The 16,297-nt window shown below is 51.0% G+C and overlaps 1 protein-coding gene across 1 annotated transcript; it reads left to right on the plus strand.

Moving 5' to 3' along the window:
• The first annotated feature begins 4,307 nt into the window (after nt 1–4,307).
• Nucleotides 4,308–6,594, plus strand: LOC132225219 (homocysteine-responsive endoplasmic reticulum-resident ubiquitin-like domain member 2 protein). Its single transcript, XM_059680510.1, is given in 2 exon segments — nt 4,308–5,629; nt 5,632–6,594. Coding segments are annotated over 2 exon segments (1,215 nt in total). The 5' UTR covers nt 4,308–4,668; the 3' UTR covers nt 5,886–6,594.
• Nucleotides 6,595–16,297: the final 9,703 nt, after the last annotated feature.

Consider the following 16,297-nt stretch of genomic DNA (forward strand, 5'->3'; position numbering starts at 1 on the left):
TAGATTAGCACCTCCCTAGAGGACAGAAGTTCTCTCACTGCTGACACAGCTGATTCTCATAGCCACTTGGCCTGGAGGTCAAAACCTCCCTGGAATTAGCTACAACAATCAAGATTTAACTATAAGACTGCGAACAAAGACCACTAGGGGGTGCACCAAGGAAGCATAACAAAATGCGGAGACAAAGAAACAGGACAAAATTGTCAAAGGAAGATATAGAGTTCAGAACCACACTTTTAAGGTCTCTCAAGAACTGTTTAGAAGCTGCCGATAAACTTAATGAGATCTACACGAAAACTAATAAGACCCTCGATCTTATATTGGGGAACCAACTAGAAATTAAGCATACACGGACTGAAATAACGAATATTATACAGACTCCCGACAGCAGACCAGAGGCACGCAAGAATCAAGTCAATGATTTGAAATGCGAGGAAGCAAAAAACACCCAAAGGGAAAAGCAAAATGAAAAAAGAATCCAAAAATGCGAGGATAGTGTAAGGAGCCTCTGGGACAGCTTCAAGCGTACCAACATCAGAATTATAGGGGTGCCAGAAGATGAGAGAGAGCAAGATATTGAAAACCTATTTGAAGAAATAATGACAGAAAACTTCCCCCACCTGGTGAAAGAAATAGACTTACAGGTCCAGGAAGCGCAGAGAACCCCAAACAAAAGGAATCCAAAGAGGACCACACCAAGACACATCATAATTACAATGCCAAGAGCAGAAGACAAAGAGAGAATCTTAAAAGCAGCAAGAGAAAGAAACCGAGTTACCTACAAGGGAATACCCATACGATTGTCAGCTGATTTCTCAACAGAAACTTTGCAGGCCAGAAGGGAATGGCAAGAAATATTCAAAGTGATGAATACCAAGAACCTACAACCAAGATTACTTTATCCAGCAAAGCTATCATTCAGAACGGAAGGTCAGATAAAGAGCTTCACAGATAAGGAAAAGCTAAAGGAGTTCATCACCACCAAACCAGGATTATATGAAATGCTGAAAGGTATCCTTTAAGAAGAGGAAGAAGAAGAAAAAGGTAAAGATACAAATTATGAACAACAAATATGCATCTATCAACAAGTGAATCTAAGAATCAAGTGAATAAATAATCTGGTGATCATAATAGAATCAGGGACATAGAAAGGGAATGGACTGACTATTCTTGGGGGGGAAAGGGGTGTGGGAGATGCGGAAAGAGACTGGACAAAAATCGTGCACCTATGGATGAGGACAGTGGGTGGGGAGTGAGGGCAGAGGGTGGGGCGGGAACTGGGAGGAGGGGAGTTATGGGGGGGAAAAAAGAGGAACAAATGTAATCTGAACAATAAAGATTTAATAAAAAAGAAAAAAAAATTGGTTTCTTAGTTAAAAGGTGAAAAAAGAAAAAAAAAATTGCAGTAGTGAAGGTCCCTCGGTTCTTCTATTCTTCAGTGTGGCTCGCCTTAGACCTGCCAGGTATTCAGGAGAGTGTTGAGTTTCCCTGCGATACACTGTTCCTCCTTGTTGTAAACCACAGTTCTTATTTTAAAGCAGGCCGCATTTGTTTCCCAGACTGCCTTATTTTGTGTTTAGCAAAGAGTCAGTTTGTGGGTCAGCCTCTGGGTGACAGTGTTCTGGGGTTGGCCTCTGAGGCTATAGGGCCTCTCTGTCTAGTGGAAGTTCACTGCCCAGAGCTGGCTGCGTAATAGTTAGTTACCCGCGCTATGTTGTTGCTGGGATTGAAAATCCCTCTATAGGCCAGACCCTGTTAACTCCCAGGGACTGATCAGGTTATTTTAATCCTTGATCTTGTTCAGGGTGGAATCTGGGTGTGGCTGTGCTCCTTGCCTGGGGGCTGGGGGGAGGAGTCTCACTCTCTGGAGAGAATGGCTGCCCCGATCCTGGGCTCAGGGGTGTCTCAGCACTCAATTCGCTGCCACCTCTCCCGGCCCCCCCTCTCTCCTCAGTCTCTCCCCAGATTCCACTCCTCAGCACCCTCTCCCTCTCTTCAGCACAGGTGAGTGTCTGTATCCGAAATGTCCCATGAACAGGATTCAGTGAAAACAAACAAACAAACACCGGCCGCAGAAACGGCAAGGCTTGGTTTCTGTAAGCTTCTCTTACCAGGACTGCATGGTCTGGTCAGCTCTTCAGGCTGCCCCCTTTAGGCTCAGTCCTCTGTGATCACAGAACCCAGCTCTCAATTCCCCCGGTGGCGCCAGGAATCCCGCAGTTCTCCTTTCCCCGTCAGGGGCTGTGCCTGTCCCAAGGGACGCGGCTGTCTGCCACGCGGTCTCCCTCCGACTCTCTGGGCTCAGAGGTCTGGCAAACTTTCCTGCCCAAATCCCTGTTTTTTTTTTTTTTTTACCTTTCCAGGGGAGTTCTGCTCTTCTCGGCTGCAAACCATATCAGACAGAAATTATAGAAAAAAGAATGGCTTCATTCAGTAAGTGATATCACTAAGTATGTCACTTTCCTTAATTAGGAGATATATTCTTTTTTTTTAAAATTAAATCTTTATTGTTCAGATTATTACATTTGTTCCTCTTTTTTTCCACCCCATAAATCCCCTCCTCCCAGCTCCCGCCCCACCCTCCGCCCTCACTCCCCACCCACTGTCCTCATCCATAGGTGCACGATTTTTGTCCAGTCTCTTTCCGCATCTCCCACACCCCTTTCCCCCCCAAGAATAGTCAGTCCATTCCCTTTCTATGTCCCTGATTCTATTATGATCACCAGATTATTTATTCACTTGATTCTTAGATTCACTTGTTGATAGATGCATATTTGTTGTTCATAATTTGTATCTTTACCTTTTTCTTCTTCTTCCTCTTCTTAAAGGATACCTTTCAGCATTTCATATAATCCTGGTTTGGTGGTGATGAACTCCTTTAGCTTTTCCTTATCTGTGAAGCTCTTTATCTGACCTTCCGTTCTGAATGATAGCTTTGCTGGATAAAGTAATCTTGGTTGTAGGTTCTTGGTATTCATCACTTTGAATATTTCTTGCCATTCCCTTCTGACCTGCAAAGTTTCTGTTGAGAAATCAGCTGACAATCGTATGGGTATTCCCTTGTAGGTAACTGGGTTTCTTTCTCTTGCTGCTTTTAAGATTCTCTCTTTGTCTTTTGCTCTTGGCATTTTAATTATGATGTGTCTTGGTGTGGTCCTCTTTGGATTCCTTTTGTTTGGGGTTCTCTGCGCTTCCTGGACCTGTAAGTCTATTTCTTTCACCAGGTGGGGGAAGTTTTCTGTCATTATTTCTTCAAATAGGTTTTCAATATCTTGCTCTCTCTCATCTTCTGGCACCCCTATAATTCTGATGTTGGTACCCTTGAAGCTGTCCCAGAGGCTCCTTACACTATCTTCGTATTTTCGGATTCTTTTTTCATTTTGCTTTTCCAGTTGGGTGTTTTTTGCTTCTTCGCCTTTTGAATCTTTGACTTGATTCTTGCGCTCCTCTGGTCTGCTGTTGGGTGTCTGTATAATATTCTTTATTTCAGTCAGTGTATGCTTAATTTCTAGTTGGTTCTTTATCACAACATCGAGGGTCTCATTAGATTTCTTGAGGATCTCACTACATTTATCGGCGGTCTCACCAGTCTTTTCGAGGGCCTTACTAAGTTTATCGGCAGCTTCTAGACAGTTCTTGAGAGACCTTAAATGTGTGGTTTTGAGCTCTGTATCTTCCATTTCTGACATTTGCGTCCTGTTTCTTTGTCTCCGCATTTTTTTTATCTTTTCTTGGTGCACCCCCTAGTGGTCTTTGTGCGCAATCTTGTAGTTAAGCCTTGATTGTTGTCGGTAATACCAGGGGTGATTTGACCTCCAGGCTAACTGGCTATGAGAGTCAGCTGTGTCTGCAGTGGGAGAGCTTCTGGATCTGGAGCTCAGAGTCTGAAACTCCCTCCCAATTGAAAACAACAACCGCGCCCTTCGCCGCCAGTCCGCTCCACGCACGCACTCTGCACCTGAGTATTTCACTTCAGCACTGTGCCTCCTCTGAGTCTGGGTATGATATTCTCTTTCCTCCTAGTTGTAGAATTTCCACTCAGCCAGCCTTCCTGTGGTTCTGGATGATGTCTGTTCTGTCCTTTAGTTATATCTCTGAAGTGGTTGTTCGAGGCAGCAATCTCTGGTGTTAACCTATGCCGCCATCTTGGTCAATCTACAGTTTTAATGTAATGCCAATTGAAATGTCAATGGAATTTTACTTGCAGAAATTGACATAACCATGTTAATATGCAACTATTAGAATAATGAAAGAATGTGTCATTTAAGAACAGTAAAATCATTTTCAAGAGTATGCCATTTCGGAGCAGCAGGAAGGGAGCGGTCGTGGCGGAGGATGCCCAGCCCGACTGTGCGGCCGGCGGCCCTGCCTGGGCACGGAGGGCGGCGGTGGCGGGCCCCGCGACCGTCTCAGTCCAGAGTCCGGCGGAGCCTAGTGGAGCCCGGACCTGGCGGGGAACGCCGCACCCGTGGCCGGGCCCCCAGACCCCGCCGCCGCCACTGCCCGCCATCCTTGGTCCCGGCAATGGCCTTTGCATCGCCCGGTGCACTTGTGACTGACTTGGACCCGGAATATTAAGACCCACTAGCTTCGTCCCCATCCTGGCCGCACCGGCTCCTTGGGGCTCTTACCTGCTGCCCCTCTGCACTCTGCGGCGTTGGGGGCACCATGGACCAGAGCGGGATGGAGGTTCCTGTGACCCTCGTCATTAAGGCACCGAATCAGAAATACAGTGACCAGACCATTAGCTGCTTCTTGAACTGGACCGTGGGGAAACTAAAAACGCACCTCTCTAACGTGTACCCTAGCAAACCATTGGTGAAGGATCAGAGATTGGTGTATTCGGGCAGACTGCTTCCTGATCATCTGCAGCTGAAAGACATTCTCAGAAAACAAGATGAATATCATATGGCCCATCTAGTGTGTACTTCCCGGACTCCTCCCAGTTCTCCAAAGCCCAGCAGCAGTAGAGAAGGTCGCGAAGCGTTGGCATCCAGCAGCAGTTCTAGTTCAGATCAGTCAGGATCAAGAACTCCATCATCCAGTCAAGAAACCTTGCCGTTAGCTGTCAGTTCTTCCTCAGAAGGACTGAGGCAGCGTTCCCTTCCCCAAGCACAGACCGACCCCGCACAGAGTCATCAGTTCCCATACGTAATGCAAGGAAATGTAGACAACCAGCTTCCCGGACAAGCTGTTCCAGCCGGATTCCCAGTGTACCCCGCGTTCAGCCCTTTGCAGGTGCTGTGGTGGCAGCAGATGTATGCTCATCAGTATTATATGCAATATCAAGCTGCCGTTTCAGCTCAGGCCACATCAGATGCCACCCCTGCCCAGCCTGCGCCTTCACAGCCTCTAAATTTGGCACGTCTTCCTGGAGAAGAACCTCCACCAGCTCCCAACTTAGTGGCCCGAGAGAATCGACCCATGAATGAGAATGTTCAGATGAATGCCCAGGGAGGCCCAGTGTTAAACGAAGAAGACTTCAATCGAGACTGGCTAGAATGGATGTATACGTTCTCACGAGCCGCTATCCTCCTCAGCATCATGTACTTCTATTCCTCTTTCAGTCGCTTTGTCATGGTCATGGGAGCCATGCTACTGGTTTATTTACACCAAGCTGGATGGTTTCCTTTAGGCAAGAAGGAGGTCAGCAGCAGGCTCCCAACAATAATGCTGAAGTTAATCATGGGCAGAATGCAGACAACCTAGAACTTGAAGAAATGGAGCGTCTCATGGATGATGGGCTTGAAGATGAGCATGGAGAAGAGGCGGGTGAAGATGGCAGTGCACTCCACAGGCCTGGACTCATGGCGTCTGCTTGGGCTTTCATCACCAGCTTCTTCACTTCACTCATACCAGAGTGGCCTCCCCAGGTTGCCAATTAGATCTGAAAACTCTGCCAGCTGCAAAGGAAGGTCTGGCTTTAGGAACGTGACTTAAATAACAGTGCAATTTCAAAAAAATTTATTACTTCCTTTTCATCATCATGTACAGAGGTGTTTTTTTCTTTAAGCTTCTCATGCATATGAATAGTTTAAGCACAAATGAACTACTAAATGTGTGATTAAAAAAAGAAATCCTAACAGAACATAGTGCAACAACATTGATCTTCCAGGTTTTATTAATTTTAATTATGTGTATTAAATCAGAAAGGCCTATATGTGCATCTTATTTCTTTAAAGAGCTGCTTCACATACAAGTGTTAACATAGCCCAGCCCCAGTGTATAATTTGAATAAATATCTATTTTCTGTGAGTTAACCCTAAAAGTTTTAAACAGAATGACCTCATAGTTTCTAAAAAGATTATTATTTACCTAAAATGTGCTAGTAGCATCTTGCCCAGCCATAAAGCAATAAACTTCTCAATGATCTTAATTTTGACATTTGAATAAATAATGGAAACTTTTCTATTTTAAGGGTAAGTGTCCCATCAATTAGAATTAGTACCTTAAGAAAAAAGGCAGCTCTTCCATGGAGTTAATAGTGATAAAAAATGTTTGATATAAGCAGTACTTTTATAAAATAAGATATGCTGGAAATCATTCCCTGTAATTTTTTAAAATAAATGGTCAACTATGTTAAAAAAAAAAAAAGTATGCCATTTCATTGCCTGGATTTATAATAATCTAAAAGGGTAATATGCTAATTAGACCAGACATCTTCCGTACAAAGCCATGGTGGTGGAGGCCGAGGCAGAGGCAGTTAGGGGTGATCAGGCAGACAGGCAGGCGAGCAGTTAGGAGCCAGCAGTCCAAGATTATGAGAGGGATGTCCAATTGCCCGTTTAGGCCCAATCCCGGAATCAGGCCTACACCAGCAGTCGGACATCCCCTGAGGGGTCCCGGATTGGAGTGAGTGCAGTCCAGGCTGAGGGACTGCCTCCTCTGTGCACGAATTTTGTGCACCAGGCCTCAGTCTTATATAATAACTAGGGGCCTGGTGCACGAAATTCGTGCACTGGGTGTGTGTGTGTGTGGGGGGGGAGTGTCCCTCAGTCCAGCCTGCCCCCTCTCACATACTGGGAGCCCTCAGGCGTTGACCCCCATCACCCTCCAATCGCAGGATCGGCCCCTTGCCCAAGCCTGACGCCTCTGACCCAGGCGTCAGGCCTGGGCAAGGGGACCATCATATCCCCCCAATCCCCGGCTCCGCCCCCCACCCAGGCCTGATGCCTCGGCCAGAGGAGTTGACCCTCATCACCCTCCGATCACCAATCACCGGATCGGCCCCTTGACCAGGCCTGAGGCCTCTGGCAGAGGTGTCAGGCCTGGGCAGGGGACCCCCAGCTCCCCGTGGTTGCAGGCTCCGCCCCTGCCCAGGCCTAACACCTCTGGCCTAGGCGTCCGCCCCAGGCAGCGGGGACCCGCAGCTGCAGCGGCTCCGCGATCGTGGGCTTCGCTTTAGGCCCAAGCAAGGGACCCCTAGCTCCCGGGACTGCCAGCTTCGACCGTGCCCAGCTCCCATCGCTGGCTCCACCCCTACTTCCTGCTATCACTGGCCAGGGCGGCAAAGGCACCTGATGCTCCGATCATGGCTGGGGGGCAGGGCAAAGGCGGCCCCAGGGCCGCCTTTGCCCTGTCCCCCAGCTCTTAGCTCCCCCCTGGGTTTCCGATCCCTGTCAGTGGCAGGGGGCTTCTTCCTGCTTTCCCTTTTGCCTCCCTGCATTGTGCCTACATATGCAAATTAACCGCCATCTTGTTGGCAGTTAACTGCCAATCTTAGTTGGCAGTTAATTTGCATATAGCCCTGATTAGCCAATGAAAAGGGTATCGTCGTACGCCAATTACCATTTTTCTCTTTTATTAGATAGGATATGCAAATCAATCAAACAGTGGAATGACCAGTCGCTGTGATGCGCACTGACCACCAAGGTGCAGACACTCAACGCAGGAGCTGCCCCTGGTGGTCAGTGTGCTCCCGCAGGGGGACCGCCGCTCAGCCAGAAGCCGGGCTCCCAGCTGGCGGGTGCAGCAATAATAGTGGGAGCCTCTTCCGCCTCCGTGGCAGCGCTAAGGATGTACGACTGATGGCTTAGGCCAGTGGTTGGCAAACTGCGGCTCGCGAGCCACATGCAGCTCTTTGGCCCCTTGAGTGTGGCTCTTCCTAAGCCTTAGGAGTACCCTAATTAAGTTAATAGCATTGTACCTACCTATATAGTTTAAGTTTAAAAAATTTGACTCTCAAAAGAAATTTCAATCGTTGTACTGTTGATATTTGGCTCTGTTGCCATCAGTTGGACATCTCCTGAGGGCTCCCGGACTGCTAAAGGGTACAGGCGAGGCTGAGGGGACCCGCCTCCTCCCCCCCCAAGTGCACGAATGTCATGCACTGGGCCTCTAGTTATTAAATACTTCACTAATGTTGCTTAAGTATTACTTGCAAATTGCTTTGAACTTTAACCCTCATCTTTTAGCTTCACCAAAAGAGGAGACAAAAATGTCCACAAAACTTGCTTTTGTGATAGAAATTTAATTCCTAGTCCAGTGTTAATGCTTAACATTGCTTAGGGTTGAAGAAAAGAGAAGGTTTTAGGTCATTAATATTAGCTGAGCACAATTTATGTACCAATTAAATACTTCATCTTCTTTAATTTTCATAACATCTTGCTATTGAGGGGGAGGAAAACTAATTTTCCTTCTACCTTCTACGCTCTTCTGGCTGGTCTAATAATCAAATTGACATGAGAGATTAACAGAAGAAAATAATCAAATTTCTCGCATATGTACATATGGCAGTTCCCTAAGTCTATGGAGACCCTGGACTAATGGGGCAGTTGAGGCCTCTTAGCCATTTTGGACTAAGGTGAGGGAGGCAGGGGTCTATGATTTCAAAGGGAAAGCAGGCAATTCATAGACAAGATAGAGCAAATATGTGTTAAAAACAAGTTCTTGCCAGGCCACCCAGAAACAATGGGACACAAAGGGGAGTCCAACTGACTTTGCTAGATTTTTCCCTGCTGGCCACACTTAGTTCATGTTTTGATACTAAGGTGATGCTCTCTTTAAGTATATGTTTATTGATTTCAGAGAAGAAGGGAGAGGGAGAGAAAGAAACATCAATGATGAAAGAGAATCATCAATCGGCTGCCTCCTGCATGTCCCACACTGGGGATAGAGCCTGCAACCTAGGCATGTGCCCTGACTGGGAATCCAACCGTGACCTCCTGGTTCATAGGTGGACACTCAACCACTGAGTCAGACCAGCCGGACTAGAGTATTTTTTCAGGTGTTCATGAAGGAAAGCACCTGAGCCTTCCGCTGTTGTTGACCACAGTGAGCACTCAGGAAAGGGTGCTGCTTGTGGTTAGGAGCCTCTGGGCAGTGTGGGGCTAAGTCACGGAGCCTAGCTCAGCCCTGTGCCACCAGCTGTGTGGCCTTGGGAGAGACGCTTAACCTGTCTGGGTTAGGATGTCACCTGACTCCGTGCATGCTCCAGTGTGAGGGTTTGTTCCATGGAAGAACACATCCCAGGTGAGTGGGTGCATTGGGGAAGGAATTGGCACTGTGGGGAGCTCACCACCTATGGGGTCTAAATATCCCCCCCTAGAGATTATTTTGTCCTCCTAATCTCCCCCCTCCTTCTCTACCATTTCCCACAGGGCTGCAGGCCGAGCTGGGCTGAGAGAGATAAGAGATGAGTGACAGGAGGGCCCATGGACAACCCCACGGTCCCAGACCGGCCTCTGCGCTTCTTGCTGGCTGTCTTTCCAGCCCCAAACTTGGCCTCCCGTTCCTGTCCTGAACATGTCTTCTGTCCCCTGGAGGTGGGTCCCTAACTTACAGACTGAAATTGTATATATTGATACCTCCACAAACAAGTGTACGGAGCTGCTCACGCTGTCAGCCACTCAGAGACACTGTGACAGGGCACAGGATATGCGATACGCTCACATACACACGCTTGCACACAAGTATGCAGACCCACAAAGACCTCCTGGCACGCAGTACCTCAGGTCACACTGCTAGGTCTCCACATTCCGTCCTACACAGCCCTTGGTGAGCATGCCAGAAATGTTTATTGAGCAAATGCTGTGGCTGGTACACACGCTGTCACACCGTCTCAGAACCACCCTGCATGGTGCACAATCACATGAGCACAGCCTCGCACGTTGCCTCAGCACACCCCGTTACACACATACCCCCACGTCCTCTCAGACAGTCACTGGTGCCCCGTTTCTCACAGTTGTCTGGTGTCATGCACACCATCTCTCAGAACCTCACCCCCATGGTCACCACCTCACAGAGCAGTCAGCCACTACACAGTCTCTGCCCATGACGTGTGCATGTGCACGCCATATCATACACCCTGGTTGCTGTCACACGCGATTTCACATACTAGTACACTCTTATACTTGCACATCATAACCCACTATCATGAAGGGTGACACGTGCTGTCTCACACGGCCTCACGCCATCACCAGAGAGCCACAGGCACCGTTGCACACCCCACCTACCACGGCTCTTTATTCAGTCCCACTCAGACTCACACCTCCAACTTCAGGACTCTGATGATTTATTTTACAAATCGTCGATGGTCCAGACCAAGAGCTGTGGGGGGCCCAGAGGTTGGGTTGTAGAAACTTCTGGCTCCACGCGGAGAGGAACCCTACCCCTGCTCTGAGTCATGCTCTGTGTCCTCATGGGCTGAGTGGCGCCTCCACAGTGCTGGTGGTGGCGGGAGGCATGGGGCCTGTGGGGAAGGCGCCTCTGGGTGAACCCAACAGGGGCCCGGGGGAAGGCATGAGGTGGCTGACAGGCCCTGACAGCACCTCGGGGCCCGGGCCTTGGTAGAGATGGGCAGTATCAGGTGGGCCCAATCTCCAGCCTGAGGCCACTTCCCCACAATTCCCACCATCGCTGCCCCCAGCCACCACCATGAAGCCACCAGCCGGAGCATCAGCGGGTCCTGTGCCTCCCAGGCTCGACACTGGCTTCTTTTCTTTCTGTGATGGCCTGGGTTTTCTAGACTTTATACCACCCTTCTGCACGGTCCGTGGTCGGTTCACCTGATGAAAGAGAGGCCATGAGTGTTCCCCAACCTCAGACTTTTGCCTCTGTGTCTCCACCAGGGACACCCTTTCCACCCCACTCCTTAACAGTGGGGAACTGGGTCAAGGACTAGGGGAGCAGGCCCCAGCGGTGGCACAGATAATGCCCTAAGGAGTCATGAGCTTGTGAGGCCCTAAGCAATGGAAAGGCTGAGGGAGCCTCTAGCCATAGGATTAGCTGATGGCTGGAGGGGAGGGGGAAGGAAATGAGAAATGGAGGAGAGAGAAGGGAGCAGGAGGGAAAAGACAGGGCAGGGAGGAGATGAAGGTGTAGAGAAGAGAAGGGTGATAGGGAAGGAGGAGGGAGCAGAATAACAGGGAGAAGAGAGAAAGGGAGATAGGAAGAATACAGGAAAGGAAAAGGAGAAGGAAGGCCAGGTTAGTGGGATGGGGGTGCAGGGGGCAGGCTCCAAGAGGCAGGGCACACCTGGTGTCGCTTGTAATAAATGCCGCAGGCATTGCACACGGGGTCTCTATTAGCATTCAGCCGCCACACTGCCGTGATGGTTGTCTGGCAGTTGGTGCACTGGGCACCTGCACGCTTGCTGACCTTCTGGGGGCAGCAAGAAAATGAGGGTCAGTGCACTGGTGGGTGGAGGACCCAGGAGGTGAGGGTCAGGGTGCAGGCAGGGCTTCCTGGACAAGGCATAGACCGAGGGTGCTCTGAGGGGCGAGGACATGGCCTCCTGTCCCGGGGCTTTCCAGATGGCGTGGGGTGCTTCATCAGTGGTTCTCAGCGTTGGCGGACATTGGACTGCCTTGGGGAGTCGAAAACAATCCTGATGCCCAGGCAGCGCCCCAGACCAAGTAAATCAACCCATCTCGGGAGGGCCCCACGGTGATCCCAGTGTGTAGCCAAGGATGAAAAGTGCAGTGCAGGGAGTGGACGGCGTGCCTGCTTGCAGCCCGAGGGTGGGCTGAGGGTAGACACTCCTGTACAGAGCTGGGTCCCTGAGTGGATGGGGCAGGGAGGGGGGATGTGGGTTCTCATAGAGTGTGAGGGCAGAGATCCCTGCCCGGAGTGAGAACAGAGTACCTGGGTGAGGGGAGGCCGGCCTGGGCTCTTACCGGGCGCCTTTGGGGCTTGTGCTGCCTAGTCATCGTCTGACCACCGGCATTGCACAGGTAGCACTGTGGAGCGGCTTTCGCTCTGCCGGACTTTCGCCCTGCCGGACTGTCGCTGTGCCTGGTACACAGGCTATCACACCGTCTCAGAACCACCCTGCATGGCGCACAATCCCAGGCCTCTGGTGAGGTGGACAGGGGGCAAGAGGGACCAGGCTCAGCCCAACTTTGCCTTGGACCCCATCCCCCTCCTCAACCTCCCTGTCCCTTTGGGGGAGCCTCACCACAGGTGGACAGGGGCAGGGTTCCTTGGAGGTTGGGGGAGGAATAGACGGCTGGATTGGGGGGGCTTCTGGTTAGAGGAAAGAAGCTCCTAGGAAAGTCGGGGGGCCCGTAGGCACTGCTGGGGACAGGGATGGAGGAAGGCTCTGCAGGCCCCAGCATCAACAGGTCCGGACTCAGTCGCTGTGCGCTGATGTTCTCGAGGAAGGTGCCTCTTGCATAGGAATCTTCTGAGGCCTGGGGAGGGGTGTACTCCCAGGTGGGGCTCACAGATGCGGGAGGGTGGAGCCCAGTGCGTCCATAGGCCCAGCTGGTGTATGGTGAGCCTCCTGGGGTCCGCTCCAGACAGCAGAGGCATGCGTTAACCTCGAAGACTGTTTGGGGTGTGGGTGGGTATGGGAAGGAAGAAAGAAGGGAACAGAAGGTCTGAAGCCACCCTGCTTTCAAGATGCGGTGATTCCCAACAGCCCCACGTGGTGGCCAACCTTCCCACCTTCCCTTAGGTTGCCAGAGCAGCTGCTGGCCATTGGGTGACTCCTGGGTCTGAGTCCCACTGGTCACTCTGGCAGCTGCAGTCACCAGCAGCCTCTTCCCAATGGGCTTTTAGCATAACTTTGTGGAGCCCCATGGGCCACTCAACTAGGCTCACCCCCACCTACTTACCGTATTCATTCCCAATGATGCAGTCTGGGGATGTACGTTCCCAGGTCTGCACATACACAGGGAACGTGATCCACACAGCCTCGGGAAGGCTTCTGGCCATTTCTAAGATGGCTGCTTTGTGGGGTTCTACCCTGGCTAAGGGTCTCCATGGATACCCCAGCAACATGGAACCCTGCCAGAAGAGCCAGTGCAGCAGCTGCCTGCATATGCTCCAACTGGGGCTGGGGATCAAACCTAAACCCAGGTGCATGCCCTTGTCTGGGAATCAAACCCGAGACCCTTCAGTGCACAAGCCCATGCTCCAACCACTGAGAACAGCAGCCAGTGCTCATCAGAGGGCCCATGAGAGGTTCCTATGGGCCAGGCCTGGAAGTTGCGTATGTCACTGTGCTCACGCCATTGATCAGAACTGTCACATGTCCACCTGTCATTGCAAGGGAGGCTGGGAAAGTGAGTGAGTCAGGAAGAAAGGGGAACAGGGTTGAAAAGCCTATAGCAGTGCCTGCTACAGGATTCTGTAGACTCCCCAGAGCTACGCTGTTTCATGTGGTGGCCACTAGCCACAGTCAAGACAGTGGCTCCTGTACAAGGGGAGGGCAAGGCTTCCAGACCAAGGCTGCCAGAGAGAGTCACATCAGGGCTTCCTATACAGGGTCAGGAGGGTGTTTCCAGAGGGCAAGTTTAGAGGTTCCTATGAACGATCAGGTCAGAGATTCCCGAAACGGGTCAAGTTACGGATTTCTGTTGGAAGTCAGGGATAGGTTTCTGCAGAATCCAGCACTGTTATAGGCAGGGCTTCCTGTAGAGGGTCAGAGCCATGGAGCCGGCACAGGGTTAGATCAGCAAGCCCTGCACAGTGTCTGGGCAGGAGGTCCTGTGCCAGGTGAGGCTGTCGGTGCCTATATAGGATGAGGTCTGGACTTAAAGCAGGGGGTCAGGACAGGTGCCTCCCACAGATTCAGGAAAGGTTTTCCCTGTAAGTTCAAGATTGAAGTGCACATTGAGAGTTGGATCACAGGTTCCGGTGGACTCTGCGGGCTAGGGTGTGAGGTAGGGATTGTTGTGCAGAGTGACGCCAGGGGTCATTGTCAACAATGCAAGCAAGGCTCCTGAACTCAATCGGGGTTCCCAAGGAGTTTACAGATGGGGATTTCTTTGTTTAAAATATATTTTTAAAGATTTCAGAGAGGAAGGGAGAGGGATAGAAACGTCAATGGTAAGAGAGAATTTCTGCAGACAGAGTCAGGGAGGTGGTTTCAGAACTAGATTTTAAGATGAGCAAAGTGGTTGTCAAATGCTACCTGGAAGGGAGGGCTGCAGTGCAGTGTGAGGAGGACAGAGCTGTCCCGTCCAAGGTCCAGGCAGGATTCCTATAGAGATGGAGTCCCATGAAGAGGGTCAGGCCAGGCATTTCTATAAGGGTGGGTGGGGCAGGCTCAGTCCTGCCACCAGGGAAGGCGGAGGTTCCTGTGCTGTGGTGGCAGGACAGGGTGCCTCCTGTAGAAGGTGCGGACCGGTGATCCTGCTCAGGGTCAGGATGGGGTTCCTGTTGATTAGAGAAATGGTTCCCTTAGAGCTCCAGTATCAGAGAGGCTCCTGAACCAGGCTAGGGCTGCCGTTTTGATAGGAGTTGGGGATCCGGGGCTCCTGAACACGGCGGGTCCAGGGGCCTGTCCAGCACAGGTTCTGCAAGAGGTTTCTGTTCAAGACGAGGACAGGGGCTCCCACAGGATGAGGAGGCTTGGGTTCTGTGGAGCGGCCAGGGAAGTTCTGGACAATCCCTGTCATGAGCAGGGACTACTGTGGTTCCTCAGTGGGCCAGTGTGCTGACGAGCTGAAGGGATGCTGTTCTGTTGATGCTCAACCACTGAGCCACACCAGCCGGACTAGAGTATTTTTTCAGGTGTTCATGAAGGAAAGCACCTGAGCCTTCTGCTGTTGTTGACCACCGTGAGCACTCAGGAAAGGGTGCTGCTTGTGGTTAGGAGCCTCTGGGCAGTGTGGGGCTAAGTCACGGAGCCTAGCTCAGCCCTGTGCCACCAGCTGTGTGGCCTTGGGAGAGACGCTTAACCTGTCTGGGTTAGGATGTCACCTGACTCCGTGCATGCTCCAGTGTGAGGGTTTGTTCCATGGAAGAACACATCCCAGGTGAGTGGGTGCATTGGGGAGGGAATTGGCACTGTGGGGAGCTCACCACCTGTGGGGTCTAAATATCCCCCCCTAGAGATTATTTTGTCCTCCTAATCTCCCCCCTCCTTCTCTACCATTTCCCACAGGGCTGCAGGCCGAGCTGGGCTGAGAGAGATCAGAGATGAGTGACAGGAGGGCCCATGGACAACCCCACGGTCCCAGACCGGCCTCTGCCCTTCTTGCTGGCTGTCTTTCCAGCCCCAAACTTGGCCTCCCGTTCCTGTCCTGAACATGTCTTCTGTCCCCTGGAGGTGGGTCCCTAACTTACAGACTGAAATTGTATATATTGATACCTCCACAAACAAGTGTACAGAGCTGCTCACGCTGTCAGCCACTCAGAGACACCGTGACAGGGCACAGGATATGCGATACGCTCACATACACACGCTTGCACATAAATATGCAGACCCACAAGGACCTCCTGGCACGCAGTACCTCAGGTCACACTGCTAGGTCTCCACATTCCGTCCTACACAGCCCTTGGTGAGCATGCCAGAAATGTTTATTGAGCAAATGCTGTGCCTGGTACACACGCTGTCACACCGTCTCAGAACCACCCTGCATGGTGCACAATCACATGAGCACAGCCTCGCACGTTGCCTCAGCACACCCCGTTACACACATACCCCCACGTCCTCTCAGACAGTCACTGGTGCCCCGTTTCTCACAGTTGTCTGGTGTCATGCACACCATCTCTCAGAACCTCACCCCCATGGTCACCACCTCACAGAGCAGTCAGCCACTACACAGTCTCTGCCCATGACGTGTGCATGTGCACGCCATATCATACACCCTGGTTGCTGTCACACGCGATTTCACATACTAGTACACTCTTATACTTGCACATCATAACCCACTATCATGAAGGGTGACACGTGCTGTCTCACACGGCCTCACGCCATCACCAGAGAGCCACAGGCACCGTTGCACACCCCACCTACCACGGCTCTTTATTCAGTCCCACTCAGACTCACACCTCCAACTTCAGGACTCTGATGATTTATTTTACAAATCGTCGATGGTCCAGACCAAGAGCTGTGGGGGGCCCA

Source organism: Myotis daubentonii, chromosome X, assembly GCF_963259705.1.
Source record: "Myotis daubentonii chromosome X, mMyoDau2.1, whole genome shotgun sequence".
Taxonomy (NCBI): domain Eukaryota; kingdom Metazoa; phylum Chordata; class Mammalia; order Chiroptera; family Vespertilionidae; genus Myotis; species Myotis daubentonii.